The 18,483-nt window shown below is 30.6% G+C and overlaps 2 protein-coding genes across 2 annotated transcripts; one reads left to right on the top strand and one right to left on the bottom strand.

Annotated features, from left to right (window-relative positions):
• Positions 1-2,755: 2,755 nt before the first annotated feature.
• On the top strand, positions 2,756-5,375 carry LOC131613033 (protein WVD2-like 4). Its single transcript, XM_058884757.1, has 7 exons — positions 2,756-3,176; positions 3,510-3,845; positions 3,948-4,006; positions 4,156-4,234; positions 4,329-4,400; positions 4,511-4,618; positions 4,925-5,375. Exons 1-7 carry the CDS (start codon positions 2,985-2,987, stop codon positions 5,246-5,248), a joined length of 1,170 nt encoding a protein of 389 aa, XP_058740740.1. The 5' UTR covers positions 2,756-2,984; the 3' UTR covers positions 5,249-5,375.
• A 7,910-nt stretch (positions 5,376-13,285) lies between these two features.
• On the bottom strand, positions 13,286-16,166 carry LOC131610897 (fasciclin-like arabinogalactan protein 15). Its single transcript, XM_058882962.1, has 3 exons — positions 14,641-16,166; positions 13,572-13,713; positions 13,286-13,473 (listed from the first exon to the last, which is right to left on the bottom strand). The coding sequence occupies exons 1-2, from the start codon at positions 15,938-15,940 to the stop codon at positions 13,655-13,657; spliced, it is 1,359 nt and encodes a 452-aa protein (XP_058738945.1). The 5' UTR covers positions 15,941-16,166; the 3' UTR covers positions 13,286-13,473; positions 13,572-13,654.
• Positions 16,167-18,483: the final 2,317 nt, after the last annotated feature.

Here is an 18,483-nt window from a genome sequence, read left to right as displayed (position 1 = left end):
CAATTTTTCTGCTCCCCGTAGGCAAAAATGTTTTACAATCGAACACAATTTTTCCAAAAACTGAAATTTTCGATTCTAAACGCGGATTGGCCAAAACCGTGAGGAAACTACGGCCTCAACGCATGAACACTAAATCTAAGACTCTAAAATCAGTTAATAATAACAAGAATCCCCGGCAACGGCGCCAATTTGACCAGCTGTCGCGCGCGGATCAAAAACGAGTATTTTGAAAATATAGTGTAACGGTAACGACAACTCGGATATCGTTCTCACAAGGATTCTTGTTTCGTTACTAACTAATATAAATAAAATTGGGGGTTTATGGTTTTAGAATCAATTTATAAAACAGAGTAAAATAAGTGATTATCAAAATAAGCTAAACGGCTAATCCTACTGATTCGGGTTCCGACTTATCATCGGTTATAATAACACCAATCCCTAAACGGCTTCGATCCTATTCGATTATGAGATTAATCAGACAAGCGCTTATCAAAATCATACGAGTTATGTTCCTGTTCACCGAATTAAGCAAACGGTTAAGAATATGACGAGTTAACGAATTAAGCAAACGATAACACGCAATTAAATTTAGGAACATGCATACAATCGAATTTAATCAATTCTATCCTATGAACAACAATCGAATTAAGCAAACAATTGTAATTAAATTAAGCAAATGAGTTCATAGAAAAGAATTGAACAGAAATCGAATTTAAATTAGTATTAGAATAACCTCAAAGCAATGGAACCCATAAGCAGCAGGATTTGCCTTCGGGAATTAGTTCTTCATTCTAATCATGAAACCAAAAGTAAAATTTGTGGCAAAAAAGGCCTCCCCTATTCTAGCGGTTGCCAACCCTTATAAAACAAAATAAGGTTTTCTTCTCTACTAACTCAAACTGGGTCAAAAACATAACCCAAGCCCATAAACTAATGACCCAAAAATAAATTATTCTAATGACTGACACTTCAACGAAATTCTGGGAATTATACATTCCGAATTTGCCTTTGACTCCAACATGAAAGATGTAGCTCTTTCTCTTAGCTTTCCGGCGATTATTAGAACGCGTTAATCCGATTCCCAGAGCTCCAGTTATGATCATTTTAGTGCAGACTGCTAATGCTGAAAATAGAGTGCGAAAATCAAATAAGTGCAAAAATAAACTGATTTATAAAAACACATTAAAATAGAAAAATAACCAAGGTAAAGTAAAGAAATGCCTAAGTAAAAATATAGGAGAATGTGCATAACTATGCACTGATTAGATATGCATATATGAGGACACTTAAAATTTTATGGAATTTTGACTAATTCGAATATGTATATCCGAAGACACCCAAAAAAAATTGTCAGAGATTTTGTTCAGATATGTATATTATTATTTGGTTCTTCTAAATTTTAGATAATAATATATATTATCTTTATAAAATCAAATATAAAATATTGTATTTATAAAAAAATTGCATTAAAAATAATAATTTTTAAATTCTTAAAAAATTAAATAAATTATTTCTAAATATAATTTTGTATTTATTTTTTAATAAATATCCTAAAATAAATTATTAATTCCTCAACTTTTAAATGAAAACTATTTATTTAAAACAAACAAAGATAATATATATTATGACAATAATTTAAGATAATAATTAAAACGAACAAAATTAAAATTTATGAAATTAATTAAAGAAAATATATAATTTAAGCAATTAATATTTAAAATAATTTTTTTTTTTTGAGATTTTGGTCAATTCGGATATGCATATCCTAAATTTCTCGGGGATTTTTCAGATTTACATATCTGAAAAAATGTCTGACAATTTTTTTGGGTATCTTCGGATATGCATATCCTAATTAACCAAAATTCCAAATTAATCGAAATCCCAATTTTTTTTTGGTGTCTTCAGATATGCATAAGCAAAGGATATTTTAATGTTTTCAGAGCTGAGATTCACCCTATATAAATGTATAAAAAATTTTCTATTATAAAATCAAAATAATCATTTAATTTTCCAAAAAAAAAAAACCTGTGGGCCAACCCTTGGCCGAACCCCAACTAAAATTTTTTTCTTCTCTCTCGTCCAATAGGTGGACGAACCTTTAGGAAAAGTGTGGCATTGTGGTAATTTTTTTTCATGATGCGGTAATGTGGTATATAATTTTGGTTTGTGTGGAGAAGTAAAAAAATCGCAAAATAGTAATTAAAATGGGACCCCGAAACGTATAGAGTAATTTGGCCCCTCCGATGTTTCATCAGAGAGGATCGTACTTACGATCATGATTCTTCAGAAAACCGCACGTTCTCACAGCTCACGCACGGTTAGTACATGGCGCACCTGTCATTTCTTCCTAACGTGCCACCAATCATGTTACTTCTTCCAGCCACCTCATCCAACACCATTCCATTTTCTCACACAGTTTTCTCTTAAAGACGTGCTTAAGAGTTGGTTTCAGAAACAATACTACATAACCATGAAAATATCATATGATTAATTAATTTTTTTGGTGATTGAATCATGATTCTTAAGCATAGAGACAAAGATTATTATTAATCACTTATTTAACCAGTCAACCAAATATATAATAAAGAGACATATTACCAAATAAAGAAATAGGACAAATGTCACTTCTTGTTTCCCACTTTTGATTCACCTATGTACTACCATAAAACTTCACTTTATTATTTAAGTCACATTTAAAAACAAGACAAGAAAACTAAAAATACAAGTTTGCTTCTAGTGACAGTTACACATTTTAGAAAGTGGTGGCAAAGTCTTTGTAACAGTTACTATTAATCTATCTATCTTTTCCTCTTCTTCATTCATACAAACCTCTCTTTTTCTCATGTCACCATCACCAACTACACCTTAATTGCTTCAAACTATCACAATCCACCACTTAAGAACCCATATTCTACCAATTTTCATCATAACTCAATCTTTGAATTCATTTTGATCTTTCATATTAAGTTTTGTTAATTAGCATAATGGATTCTGAGAATGAGGTTGCTCTGGAGGAAGAGAAACGTGTAATTGGTGTGATGGATAAGAAGGATGTAAATAAAGAAGATGCAAACGTTTGTGGTGAAGAAATTCAAAATGAGAATGAAGCATCTAAGGTTGAAAGCCATGTTTCTAGTAATGACACCGTTGAATCTGAAGCATCAAAACATGCTAAGGTACCGAACATAATTTATCAGAATTGTTTTGTTTAACCTTAAACTACATCTATACAATATATTAGTGGTTGCAACCTATCTTGCACTTATAATTCAAATTATACCTCATATGAAAGGCGTGTCTGGTGTCTGACATGTTAACATGACACTGATGTATTACTTATATTTTCTCAAATTATAACTGGTGTCGATATGTTTGTGTTAGTAATCAGTGTCATGTTAGTATGTCCGTGTGTGTAAGTGTTGTGTTTGGTGTCTGTGTCAATGATTTAAAGATTGCAACACATTATGCAAAGTAGGCAACTTGTTCTGATTAAATTTAACATGGTTTAGGAAACAAAGAGTAGAGAAAGTGTTGCTTCCAAGAACAACAAAGTTGGCAAAGATAAGTCCAATTTGAAGGGACCAACTTCAACATCTAGAAAACAAAGGCCAAGCCTTTCTCAGAGTTTTTCCTTCCCAGCCAAATCAAATCGAGAAGATTCTATGCAGAAAAGCATTGATGGTTCTCTTGTTAAGACCAAAGCTAAAAATGTGAAATCCTCCAATCTTCATCATTCAAGCAAGTCGACAAACTCTGAAGGGAAATCAAATGAGGCAAAAACAAACACTGAAGGTTGTAATAAGAGGACTACTTTGTCATCCATAAATGGTTCGAAAAATTCTGTGGTAGTGATTCTTTTTCCTCATTGTCATTCTCTCTAATAGCTTCTTTGCTTCTCACATTGTTTTCCATGCTCATGATAGCAATATTTATATTATATGTACTAGTTTGGAAGGTCTACTTCACTTGGGGGAGTCAACAAGAGTCACACTTCTGAGGCATCCATGTAAGTCCCAACCTATAGAGCAAAGACATTTGAAATTCGATGTCCTGACACATGTTAACGATACAATCTTGACAATCAGTCCTCATTTTTCACAGTTTATTTGAGTCTTAAGATTATTTTTTGTACATTGTATATATGTATGTTACCAGAAGTGCTACTCATCCTCAGAGAAACATAAGTTCAGGATTTTCATCTAGATTGGAAGTAAGAGCTGAAAAGAGAAAGGAGGTTGTGAACTTAACCTTACACCCTATTTATGTTACTTTAACAAACTTTAGATATTAAGTCACTAATCCTTTTTGGTTCCTTTTTTTCTCCTCAGTTTTTCTCCAAGTTGGAAGAAAAAGTTCAAGCCAAGGAAGCAGAAAAATCCAATCAACAAGTCAAATCAAAGGTATATATATGATAATCATTTCTCTTTATCATTCATATGTAGTCTTTTGTTTAATCAATTTATGGATGATGACTTTATTATTCATTCATCAAGTAATATTGATTTCTCAGGAAAACCAAGAGGCAGAGATCAGGCAATTGAGAAAGAGTTTGAGTTTCAAAGCCACTCCAATGCCAAGTTTCTATAAGGAACCACCTCCAAAACTTGAGCTAAAAAAGGTATAACTAATTCATCTCATGTCCTACTAGCACAGCCGACTCAAAATTTTGGAGGCTGAATGTGTAGGTTAGTCGTGTTTTAAACATGACAAAAGAAATAGAAACGCTATTTACCATAATATAAGCGTGACAAACTTTTATGAGATTCTATTTCGGCAAAACTAACCGTGGCAAATTTTGGATCCTATGCGATACTCTGTCTTATACGCGCTCAAAGATGCCTCTGGCTCTTAGTCCAAGCTGTATGCATTCATTTTTTCATCCTCGCATTTATATTGTGATGCATTTCATGTATGTACAAATCAGATACCAACAACCCGGCCAAGATCTCCAAAGCTTGGAAGGAACAAAGAGTCTTCTTATTCAAGTCCACGTGGGAATCAGCAGCATAATGATTCAGACAAGGCAAATATCATAAAGGGTCATAAAGATGTGATTTCAAAGAAACCAATCATGAAAACTCAAGATAAAATGAAGAGTGAAGAAAATGAAACCAAAGCAAGCAATGAAGAATGCACAAATAACTTGGAGCAACAGTTTGAGACAGATCATTCTGCAAATGATCATGCACTGTCTTTAAATTTTACTACACCTGAGATTGTATCACACGAGGCTACTGTTGGAGTGTAGAAAGAATCATATAATTATGTATGATTAGGGATCTATATGTTATTTATATTTTTGTTGTGAATATAGAGCTTGCTTTCATCATAAACGTGTATTGCAAGCAACAAAATGTTGTTTTTTAACTTTGTGTTGTACTTTTGTGATGTCTGTTAAATTGAATTTTTAATTAATTCATTATTTAATAAGGCATTTAAGCATTTGAAACTTGATTTCCTTTTGAACATTGCATGCAGAGTGGTCCTCTTTGAACTTGAAGATAAGTTAACTGCAAACACATTTTGTTTTAGTCCTTTAGAGCCAACATTCAAGCATTTAGTCGGCCAATCAATGAGCTAACAAACGGTTTTAGCCTTTTTTTTTTTAATAAAAAATATTTTGTTTTCCAAATAAATAACATGAAGGTTTGATTCTCTTATTTCAACGTAGTTCAAAAATGTGGGCAGGGGTGCTAATAGACTTTGTGGATCAAAATGGATATATGACGTGACACACTTTAGATCCAAGTTAGGTTAGGTTTTTTGTTTTTCAAATAGATAAAGTTTTAAAAATTTATTTGATTAAATAAATTAGACTATAATTTTCTTTTTTTAAGTTTTATAAGTCTACTAGACAACCTATTTATTTATAAATATGAATAATAATATTGTATTACTATTATATATTAGATTTTATACTTTTGATTAAATTTATAAATTTGAGAACTCTTTTGATAATTTATATTTATTAACTTAATTTAATTTTTTTTCATATTTAAAATTATTATTATAAACTAGAATTAAAATATCATATTATATGTTGATTTTTTAAAAGCTCGGATAGGGATGGAAGTAGGCTAGGCTAGGCTTTATAAGGCCTGAGTCTGACCTATGATAAATTTGAAAGGCCTGAGTCTGGTCTGTGACCTATAATAGACTCTTTTTTTTTTCTTTCTGCTTTGTCCTTTTTAAAAGTCCGATCTGACCTGAAAATCTATTTAAAAGCCTATTTTTTACTATGATTTTCAATTAATCCATATTATTTAAGAATTAATCCATATTATTTAAGAAATCCTATAAATCAATTCAAATTCAAAAGCCTATATATGACGATTTAGTCGTCACAAAAATTTATAAATTCAATTCAAATAAATCCATATAATTTTATTTGGTTTGGATATCGAATTTTCACGAAACCAAATCAAACCGATTTACAAACACCCTTAATAAGACCTTAAGTTAAGTTAAGCCTATAATAAACTATGTGAAACTTAGACCTTGAAATTTTTGTTAAATCAAACTTAGAATTTACAAAACTTGACTAATCCTTCCAACCTATTCTCACCTCTAATTACATGTACAACAGTACAACTAATACAGAGAGCATGTTAGGATCCACGACATCCGAGTTATTGATTTTTAAAAGATAAAGTTCAGGCCATTATAAATAATAAGAGTTGAGTTAATCAAAGGTTAAAAAGAATCTCTATTTACAAGGGTAAAATAATGGAAAAGATAAATATTAATCACTTTTTCTTTTACATACCTACAAAACATATTATTCAATTTACCATCAAATTTGTGATTAATTCAATAAAAACATAAATTAATCATATTCTTTATTAGAATATAGTATATTGAATAATCAATATTAAACATACTAACTACGTTTTTTCTTTTTCAGGTGAGTGAGATGATGTTGTATGAATGTAAAAAAGAGACAAGTATTTATGTTTTTTTTAATAGATAATTTGTATTGAGACTTGAGGGAGTACACCTTTAAAATTCATGCTTTCGCCATTAGGTGACACTGTGTAATATTTATATAAGTTATATTATTTTTTTAATTTAATTAATTACAAAAATATTATATTGCAATTAATATTTATTTAACATGATTTAATTGGAGGCACGCTATACCTGACAAATGATTTTATTTTTACGGGGATGTTAATGGCTTCCTAATAAAATATCTCAGTGTACATGTGTTGGCTAATGGCTATTCAGGCCTCCTCTACATGAAAAAAATTCAGCAAAAATATATTTGCTTGCACAATTGATAATAATCAAATTAATTTAAGATTTAATTACATTTTTACCTTTTTATTTTAATTTTAAAGTATTCAAGAAACACATCCAAAAGATTGTACTGAAATGCATATTTTTTTCACAGATGATATAATTCTACATGAAAAGTCAAAGAAGAATTTAAATAAAATATTGCAGATTTGGAGACGGATTTTAGATTGTAGACAAAATTGAGGTTTATTTCGTAATTCAAATTGGTTGGTAATTTCTTGTTTTTTCTAATTTTTTTGTCGGGTTTGTATTCTCGTTCTCTCATGCAAAAATGTTGGAGAACTCCCAGTTCTCCCGTTAATATTATGTTGATTACACAAAAAAAGGTTGTAGACTAAGCTCTCTCGTTTTGCTAGGCTATCAACATTTGGAGACGAACTTTAGATTGTAGGCTAAGCTCTCATTTCTCGCTTTAATGTTTGTCAGGTTACTAAGGTGTCAAATTTTAATTTGAAATCAAATCTCAACCGTTAAAAGAATTGATCAAATAGTCATATTAAATGAAATAAAATAATTAAAATATATATAGTCTATTTTTTCCTAAAAATTAAATTATTGATATGACCACTTGATCGAGTACTATTAACGGTTGAGATTTAGTGTCAAATTAAACTTTGACACTTTGATGTCATTTGATCATATATGTTTTTTAAAATGTTTAGACGAATAATAAATATTTAAATAGGTAAATATTGATTTTAAATAACAAATAAATAAATATTTTTATTTAAGATGATATACAAATAAATATATTTTATAAAAAAATGAGATTATATTATTGATTAATTAAATATAAATTATATTCTAAAATATTCAAATATATTTTAAACAATACATAAATAAATATTTATTTATTTCAAGATAATATACAAATAGATATTTACTTATTTCAAATAAGACATAAATAAATATATATACTTATTTATTTATAAGAAACTTAAAGTTATCTCAATAATATTGATGAAACAACTTTGGTAAAGGTGTATTTTAGTCATTGACCTAAATCAAAAACATCACAAACAATGTCAATTTATTAGTCCTGGATTCATGTCTACTCATGAATTTACACAATGACGATCAAACATTTTCTTCTACTTTATTTAGTTTGTATTTTAGATTCGATAGTATTATCAAATGTTTTGTTTTTAAGTTAAAATTATTGGTACACTAGTCTTTGCAATTTTATATCATTTTATTTGTTTTGTTGGTTTTATTTTGATGATACTAGATGTTTTGAATTTTGAAGTTCTATTTATTGATACAATATTTTGGAATTTGATGATATTATAATGTAAGATTGAACATATGAGACTAACCTAACTCAATTAAATTTTGTAAATAATACATGTGGGATAAACAATACACATTGCAATTTAGGCACAATTAAAAAATAGATTAAAAAATTAAAAAAATATTAATAGAGCAGAAATTAATTTGGACTCTACATTTTTTGTTGTGAGAGACTTATATAGTTCTTCAATCTAAATTTCTTTACTTGATAGTATTATTGTGGAGGTTCTAAGTCGCACTCTCTTCATAACTCTAATATATTTTTAACTTTTTATTATAAATTATTTTTACTATTTCACAAATATTAAAAAAATATAAAAATTATTATAAAAAATAGAAATTTAAAATAAAATTGCAATATTATTTTTTTATTAATTATGTAAAGAAGATAGTTAACAATAGTAATAGAAAAATTTTAAAAATAATATAATACAAAAAAAAATAATATAATACAAAAAAATAATATTAATAATTTATTTATATCTTAAAATAATTTATAATTAAATACTTTAAAAAAAAATCTATATAAAAATATATAGAGCAATAAATTATTCCTTCTGTCTTATAATAAAGGTCTCATTTATATTTTTTCTATGTCTCAAAATAAATGTATTTTTAAAATACAAATTTTAATAAATAATATTAATTTTATTATTAAAATTAACCCATCTAATTATTTTCTTCAGCACAGAATTTAAATAAAATAGACGAAGGCTTATAACAAACATTAGCTTTATATTACTATTAGATTAGTTTGATAAAGATGGCTTCCAAAACTAGCTCCTCCCTTTGCTCTTTTCCTCACACTCAAGTCATCGTCATATTGATATTTACACTTGTGTTTTCTTGTGGCACAGGCACGCGCCCACGTGATTCTCTCAAACTTGACGTATGTGTCAACGAGATACTAAATGAATTGATGAATATGGGGCGGTACTGACACCATTGTTGTTCTTGAGGCTGCACTGTTTCTTTGCACTGTCATCAAATCTAAATATTTGGATACATGTTCTAACTTTTATACCTGACATAATTTTGGTTCTCAATGCTTGTTCATGGCAAGCACCACATGATTTCCACTTCTCCTAACTCATTATGCAGAGCGCGCACTCACACATTCAAGATGATTTTATCAACATAGTTACTCTATGACATGTGAGACTCATTTATAAAAAAATTGTTTTTGAATAATTAATTTTTTTCAAATTTACAAAACAAAACTGTTCCCTCCATCTCATAATAAATAATAAATAAGTATCTTATTTAAATTCTGCGCAGTTCTCAAAATATTATTGTGTTAATTTTAATGATAAAGTTAATATTATTTACTAAAATATTCTTATTATAGTTAGTAGAGCTATAGTAATAAAAAAAAAATAAAATATTGTATTAGTATTTTAAAAGACATTTATTTTAAGACATGAAAAAAGTGTATATGAGAATGAGACGGAGTAATTATCATTTTTAATTGCATTCTATAATTAATATTTCATCTTAATCAGTATGTTTCCTGCTTCATTCGATCATATTTTCACGGGGCAATATTTTCTGCATTTTAATTAGCTTAAATTTTAAATTTTTATGAATTTTCAATTTCGGTTACCAATTTCAATTTTCTAAGAGTTTTTCATGACAAATTTAATTTCTTAGAGTTTGTTATGACTCTTATCTTCTTATTCTTTGTGAACTCCTTCAACCTAATTCAATCACAATTCTCATTTTTTATTCCCTGTGATATATTCTCTCTTCTTTTCACCGAGTCAAAAATTCAATAACGCTACTTCGGGTACAAACGTCTCAAACACGAAAAAATTAACAAGGGACTACGCATCAGACTCATCTATAATAGAGATTGGTTCCTCATTCACCATTTCTTCTTCAAGACGAATTTTCTTTCCTGAAATATGTACTTGAGGATAAAAATATTTTACCTACTACTCCCTCCGTCCCACAATGAGTGACCCAGCCCATCATTTCACACATATTAAGAAAAGTGTAGAAAAGTAAGAGAGAGAATAACATTTTTACCATAGCACCCCTAATCATGTATTGGAAATTGTGAAAGTTTAATTAATTAGAGGGTAGAATAGGAAAAAATTTATTGAAAATTGAAATAAGTCATTCATTTTGGGACACTAAATTATTCCAATTGGGTCACTCATTATAGGACGGAGGGAGTACAATGCATTCTCAAAAGATACATGTATGACAAAGAATTCTTCTTACACTACCTTCACATACTCCTTAACTAAAGAAAGATTTTCGAGACGCATCTCCTAAAGGTCGTCTTTAATATTCTTCCACCTTTTTTAGCCTATTTCAAAGACGCCTCCAGCTCATCTAGTGTCTTACAAGAAGAACCCAATGCTTTATTTTCCCCCATAAAGAAAGGCACCCTTCTTGGATAATGTTGCATGTGCAAGATCCAAAGCTTCGTCCTTCTTCTTCACTGCTGATACAAACGATTGCACCTTCTTGGTTAGGGTACCAGAATATTTGAAAGGTTCTACAAGGGACAACTTAACTTGTGTTTGAAGTCATTTGATCAACAAGTGGCATTAGAGTTCAACTCTTATTATAAGACTAATCGTCTTATGAGATTAGATGATTTCAAACGATTCACTAAACAAACATTCACCTTTTAATTGAGAGGGGTATGCTTATTAGAAAGAGAATATGAAAAATATTTATAGAGATGATGAATTGTGATATTCATGCCTCTGTGAAAAAATGGTCCTTTTGTTCCCAAACATCTAATTGGAGGTGTTGTGGAAAACAAACCTAGAGATCTTTGTACCAAAGAGGATAAAGAAAAGTGTAGTAGAGTTTAAAATCTAAAAAGATTAGCATTATCACTCTCGATATTGATGAGTTTTTTCTGCGTTTTTTATTGCAATTATGCAAAAGAAATACTAGACACCCTTCAAGTTACACAAGAAGGTACAAACATATGTAAAAAGGGTTAGAATGAACACATTGATCCATGAGTATAAATTGTTTAGAATGGAATTGAGGAAAATATTCAATAAATGTAAAAACAATTTATTCACATTGTTAATCATTTGAGAACTATGGGCAAAAAAAATCTAAATGAAGATTTATTTAACAAAGTCCTTAGATGCCTAAAGCGTAGTTTACAACTTAAAGTCACTATGTTTTTTGAATCTAAAGAGTTGTCTTCTATGAAATTGACTACCTTGTTTAGAAAATTACAAAAACATGAGATTAAACTAAAAAGAGTGGCTGAGAATGAAGACGGTGTAAACAAGAAGAAAAGTCTTGCACTCAAGGTGGAATAAGGAAAAGACTCAAAAACTGATGAAGATGTGAATTTGTTAGTCTGAAAGTTTAAAAGATTCATGAGGCATGACAGAACACCACAAAAAGTTCAACAAAAGAATGAATAAAGATTTTCTTTCATGCCAACTTGCTTCCAATGCATAAAGAAAGATTTTCTTTTGGTTTATGAAGATCATCCATTGAAATCTCCACAAGGGTTCTTGAGCTCATCCTAGTTAAAAGTTGTATCACTTTGAGATTATCCTAGTTAAAATCTCACTTGGTTCCCGAGTTCATCCTAGTATAAAAGCTCAGTTGGTTTGAAATTAGCTCGTGTAAAATCTCAACTTTTTTCATGGTTAGCCAGTGTAAAACCCTAGTTCTATTTAGAGGATAGCCAAATTTCTATACTGATTCTTATATTATATATCTATTGATCTTATGGAATTTCACTCTTCACTTTATCTTATTCTTCCTTATTTTTATATGTTAAAATTTTTTTTTATAATAAATGAATGTTTATCATGAATACTTACTTTTAAACTTGATGTTTATGATAGATTTCTGTCAAAACCAAAAAAAAGTTATTCAGTTGTTAGTAAATGTTTTTCTTAATGATGTAGAATTGGCATTTGCATTTCTGTCTTGTTGAGTTCAAGGAATTTTCCTTCCTATTAGAAAATCATGTAAAGAAAGAATATAGAGGTGAGTGGGAATGATTTGTTAGGTAATCAAGGAATAATCCAACTATTGGGGCCAAGCCAGCTTTGATAGCAATGTGTTTCCCACAAAAGCACAACCGTGACATTACATTACACAAGTAGGCTTTTGTTCATGTATTATTAATAATAATGACCGACACTTCTTGAGGCCCCTCTCTATGCAATGTACAATTTAGCTACTCTGTCTTGTTCCACAAATTATTAATCCCCCAACCACTTCCTCTTCTCCCTTCCACAATGCATCTACCACCATTAATTTAGCTATCCAGAAATTAACACCTCAACAACAGGTTTACAAAGATAGAAATAAGAACAAGTTAAGCAAAACAAAGCTTAAGTCTACTTTTAGCTTTTAATAAACCTTCCGCTGAGATGTCCATTTCAATTGCTAATTTCAACATTTTCTGCTTAGTTGTCATTTTCTCTGCTAATATTTCATTTTAAAGAACAAACACATGTCATATAGTAGAATTAGCAAGAAGGATTGCTTAACAACAAATATTTTATAATAAAGCTCAAGAATATGGTGTTTTTATTAAATTCTTCTGTTCAAAGGTCCATTTCGTAGTTGATTTTAAAAATAGATTTGCCGACAAAAACGAGTTGGAACATGAAGGCATAATAATAATTTTTTTGATTCACATACAGACAAGGGAAAAAAAAAAATAATGCAGCCAAGATAGGAGAGAGTGTCGTATTTGAAAGTTATTTATGCATACAGAGACAGTGAATCCACATAAAATAAAAATTTAATAAAAAAATTGATATGTAATTACAGTATGAAACAAAATGACAGAAAATTTTGCTATCTTCTGTGTGAGTTCCCACCGAAATCTTGCAACTCAATCGCTTCACTTTTGTATTGAAAATGATTACTCTACAACTGCATAATCCATGTGAGAAAAAATGATTATTATCTAAACAAAATGGATTATGAAATAAACCAACCAAACAATGGATAGTATTAGTAGGTAAACTTACCATTCATCAAGTTTACATAAATTCACTCTTTTTTTATTATAATTTTTTTTTCTATTTTAAAGCGATTAGTTGAGAAAGCGATTTCATGAGCAGACTCTTCCAAAAGATCCAACCATGCTACAAGCGAGTTCCAGCAATTTCCCTGCCACATGCAATTAGGTAAATCAAAATGTTAAGTCAACTAATACCATGTCAAAGATTAAAAAAAAAAACATTGCATATTTATTTCACATGTATACAAGAAGAAAAAAACATATTATATAATGGAGGGTAGTTGAAACTTGAAACATGAAAAAAAAGATAGTAAATTATATTTCTCCTAATTGCGTATATCAACTAATTATTAAATTGTAAAAATAGAAGTACTAATAATATGCTATAGTTGACTAATAACATAAAGTGTAAAAAAATGATATGAAAAATAAAATAAATAAATAAATGGTTTGTTTCAGATCCTGACAAACCGTTTCAGCACCGAGGTTTGGGTGGGTGGAAATTAAGAATGTGGTTCACAGCTTGGCACACAGCATACTGAATTTTTTTTATTTAGTTTATTTAACTTTTATAAATTATTAATTAATTAATCACATGAACTAGTTGATACTTGAGGCAAAGAATATAAGGACAAATATTATTGGGTTAAATAAGTTTTTAGTCCTCGTAAATATTGCAGTTTTTATTTTTAGTCCCTTCCTGCCTTTAGGCAACGGTTTTTACAAAAAAACCGTCGCCAAAATCAGCTTAAACCGTTGCCAAATCTCAAGAGGGACTAAAAATGAAACTGTAATATTTATAGGGACAAAAAACTTATTTAACCCAATATTATTTAGAATAAAATAAATAAATAAAAATTAGAGAAAAAAACACCTTTTCTTTTTTCACTATCTCTATTCTCTAATAACAAAAATAACTTTGTAAAAGGTGTAAAATAACTCATGATTAATCTCATCTATCCCTATAATAAAGTGTAAAAAAGTCATTAATTAATTAATTAATTAATTAACAGTAATAATTAATTGATTAATGATTAAAGAAATTAAAAAAATTAATTAGAGAAACTTAATTGTACCTCTCTTTGGTTTAGCAGCAACTTTAACAAGTGGAGTTTTTGCACGGCGAATTGGTGATTCATCTTCCTTTTCTTCCTCCGGAGGTAAAAGTACACCGTCAATTCCCTGAACGGAGATTCTCCCGTCGGTGAAAATATCAGGATCAAAGAGATAAGCGGAAGTATCACCGTGACCGAATTTAACGGAACCGTCAGATTCCTGAGCAACAACCTTATGAGGCAAACGGAGTGTATCGTAACTAACTTTACCGAATCTTCTAACGGCGTTATACATACTCTCCTCCGTTTGATATTCCGGAATTATATGGTAGTATATGATTTGTTCCGGTGCACCTGGTTCACTCAATTGATCGGTGGTTAACTTCGCCATTGCTTCGTCGTTTGGTGCCAAAACGGTGAGAACGTAACCTTCCGAAACTAAACGTCCCATTTCCGTTGCAAGCGACGTTAGGTTAACGAGAATATCCGCCATTTCATTGTAACCTCCGTAATGTAAGAGTGTGTGGATGAAATCCTTCACCTGACGTTCTCCGTTAAAGTGATGACGTGGTCCTCCCGGTCCTGGAGCCGGCGCCGGGGCTAGAGACGGTCCAGGAGCCAATGCATCGTAGATTGGTAGCACCGGTGGAGCTCCGGCTGGGACGGAAACCGGTTTTTTCAATCTGTGAGTTCGTGGATCTACCACCGGTGCTCCTTCCGGGAGAATCGCTGATATATCAGCTAAATTTCTTCTCCGGTTGAAATCCTCTTGTACGGAGCGAGGGATAATGAGACGTTCGATTCCGTGGATAACACCGTCAGGGCGGATAACGTCGTCGGGTTTAAGGATCTCAGCGGAATCAACAGATTGCTTCCCGGAAGGATTTGTGGTTAACTGAAGACGGTGGTGAGAGAGTGTATGGTGGTGGAGATCGGTATTTGGCCAGTGGTGTGAAGCGATTCTGGAAGGAAGAATGTGAGACATCAAAAGCGTTTGAAGTGACCTCAAATTACGCGGCTCAAGAAGAAACCGTTTGAATTCAGGATCTAGGTCACGTTCTAGCGCTTGATTTCTAGGAGCGAAGATAGTTATATTGTGTTTCCCAACAGCTTCTTCGAGTTTCTGAAGAAGAAGCGCCTTTTCAACCAGTTCAGAGAGTTCTGTGTAATGAGAATCAAGAAGCGCAACGAGGATGGAGTTCGAGTTGATCTGAACGGTGGTGGAGTTATGAGGTAATGCAGAATGGAATGGGAGGATGAAGAGGAGGAAGACGGTGATGAAATTGGAGACGGAGACACCATAGATGGATTTTGAATCCATGGTGCTCTGAGAGAGAAAGAGAAACAGTAGGGTTTGTGTTTTTGGTGGTAAAATGGAATGAGAGTGTGAGAAGGTGGGAAGAGAACTAGAGAAGGTAAAGTGAAGTAGCGTGTGTTGTGGGGTAGTATGGTTGTTGAGTCTTCTTCTCAGTCTCTCTGTGTGCAATTTTAATGCGATTGTGAGAGTTTGCTTTGCTTAATGGTTAGAGAAGGAAGAAACGATAGTGAAAGGAAAGGAAAATAAGGACTAGTATTGTTTAACAGGCTGTAAAATGGGGGCCACACGGGAACTGATGTGCTGTTTTGCTATCATTTATACATCACACTATTGTAGTCTTTGTTTCCAAGCCAAGCCAAGCCACGTTCCCTTTTTCTATTTCTTTTCAGTTAAAAATAAAATCACAAAATATTTCGTTAAATCAACTCAATTGATAGATATTCAATCAGAGCCGAGAATTCGAATAAAGTTAATTAAAGTCATTAGGCTTCTAATTAAAAATGTACTAAAACACAGCCATTAAAAAAACACGAAGAAGTAATTTTAGTTGGAATGATTATGTTATGATGATTATGAATGTTGCATTCTGAAATAGGAAGGTGGGATGTTAATTTATTAATCTAAAGTTTTTTTGTATGAGAAAGAGGAAAAGTAAAGTTTATGATAAAAATAATGATAAAGGAGCCGAGCCGAAACGTGAATGTAATGTGTTAAAGATGGTATGCTGGCAGAGTGTCGGTGTCGGAGACAATGAATGAAAGGAAGGAAGATACTTAGAATTGGGCTTCATTTATTTGTTTATTTTATTTACGCTCTATTTTTTTAAATTTTGACTGTGACCCGTGATTTTCAATAAAGGGTTTGAGTTTTTATTTTCATCTTCCTCTTTTTACGGTAGTTCTTCTATCAATTTTTGTCACCTTCACTTCCTTTTCTCTTCAATTACAATTTTGTTTTCTCTTGTAGGTTTTCCTTACCTAAAAATTAGCCTTTCTCCCTTCATTTAAAACATTTTTATTTAATATTTATTTGTATATTAAGAAAATTTATTTATAATTTGTTATTAAAATGCATATTTTACTAAATAAAATCAACTATATTAATCAACTTTTGTCATAATATTTACGTCATAATATTTTATTAAAGATTATATTTCTATCTAAAACATTAATTTAGAAATCTTTTTAATAATTTCTTTTATAGTCAATATAAATTTTTCATTTTTTAATTATTTGATGTTTCTCCATCGAATCTACTCGCCTACTTTACCACATAATTTATAAAACTTTTCTCTACATACTCAAACTATCTAAGGGTCTGTTTGGTAAGACCCAAAAAAGAGCTTTTAGCTTTTATCTTTTAACTTTTCAGCTTACATTAATAAAAAAGCTCTGTTTGATAATGCTAGTTTAGCTTTTAACTTGTAGTTTTTTTACTAACTTTTAGCTTTTTTATCAAAAGCTATTTGAAATAGTTTTTAAGCTTGTAGCTTTTAGCTTGTGACTTTTTTTTTTCATTTATAACCTGATTACTTTAATAAAATATTATTATCCTTAATAATTAAAATGATCATTTATGTCATTTTGTATCTATCAGCTAATGAAACAACTAATTTACCAAACACTCATGTTAGCTTATCAGTTATTAGTCACCAGCTAAAAGCTACCAGCTATCAGCTACCAGCTAATTTTACCAAACAGAGCCTAAGTCTATTTTCCAACATTTTCTTTACTATAAGCATTACCTTAACACTCTTTATAATATTTTCATTTATAATCTCATCATGCCTAGTCTTACCACACACCCAACACGACAACATCATATCTGCTACACTTACTTTATTTTCATGTTGATTTTTAATCGCACCACATTCTATCCCGTACAACATCACATGTCTTACCAAAGTCTGGTAGAAATTTTTTCTTTAACTTGAGTGGTATCTATCGCCACGAAAAAAAATCAGAGATTAAGTTATCAATTAACTTAACTCACAAAGAAAAAGTCGCCGCCAAACTTTATTGTTTCCAAAAAAGAAAAGGAAAAATATCGATAAAACCCAACAAAAGAAAAGATCTGGATACGGGGGTTGATTATGCAATGGGAAGGTATTAGCACCCCTCACATCTATGGTACTCCACAGGAACGTTTTGAAAATATGCGCTTTTAAGGCTAAAGGGTTAAAGTTTGTAATAGATTAGGAAGATGAGAAAAAGAATTATTTTTATTTTTCTGTGCTTGGCAAGACGTCACATCTTGTTCCTACATACCCCTTATATGCAATAGGGAAGTCAGAGCATTTGTAGTTTTGCTCAAAAAGAAAACAAGGCAGTTTGTTTGTTTGATTTTAATGCAAAAGATATTTCATCGCCTTCGAGTGGAAAACACCATTTGCCAACCACAAATATGGGGGAGTGTGAATTTGCATCATCTTGATATGAAGAGCTTTACTTGGATTGACGCAATAAGCATGTCTCACATTCAAGTGGAAAATACCAACAACTGCAACCACAACTTAGGGACTTAGGGACTTAGGGTTTGCATCACTG

Source organism: Vicia villosa, linkage group LG6 (genome assembly GCF_029867415.1).
Source record: "Vicia villosa cultivar HV-30 ecotype Madison, WI linkage group LG6, Vvil1.0, whole genome shotgun sequence".
In the NCBI taxonomy this organism is placed as follows: domain Eukaryota; kingdom Viridiplantae; phylum Streptophyta; class Magnoliopsida; order Fabales; family Fabaceae; genus Vicia; species Vicia villosa.
Note: the sequence above shows the minus strand (reverse complement) of the source record. Positions and strands in the feature narration are given on the sequence as shown.

Excerpts from the sequence above, each read along its gene's own strand:
- LOC131613033 (XM_058884757.1), top strand. The coding sequence starts at position 2,985 with ATGGATTCTGAGAATGAGGTTGCTCTGGAGGAAGAGAAACGTGTAATT. Across the intron at positions 3,177-3,509 it reads AAGCATCAAAACATGCTAAG|GAAACAAAGAGTAGAGAAAG; the intron begins GTACCGAACATA and ends AACATGGTTTAG. Across the intron at positions 4,619-4,924 it reads CAAAACTTGAGCTAAAAAAG|ATACCAACAACCCGGCCAAG; the intron begins GTATAACTAATT and ends TGTACAAATCAG.
- LOC131610897 (XM_058882962.1), bottom strand. The coding sequence starts at position 15,940 with ATGGATTCAAAATCCATCTATGGTGTCTCCGTCTCCAATTTCATCACC. Across the intron at positions 13,714-14,640 it reads TGCTGCTAAACCAAAGAGAG|GGAAATTGCTGGAACTCGCT; the intron begins GTACAATTAAGT and ends TGCATGTGGCAG.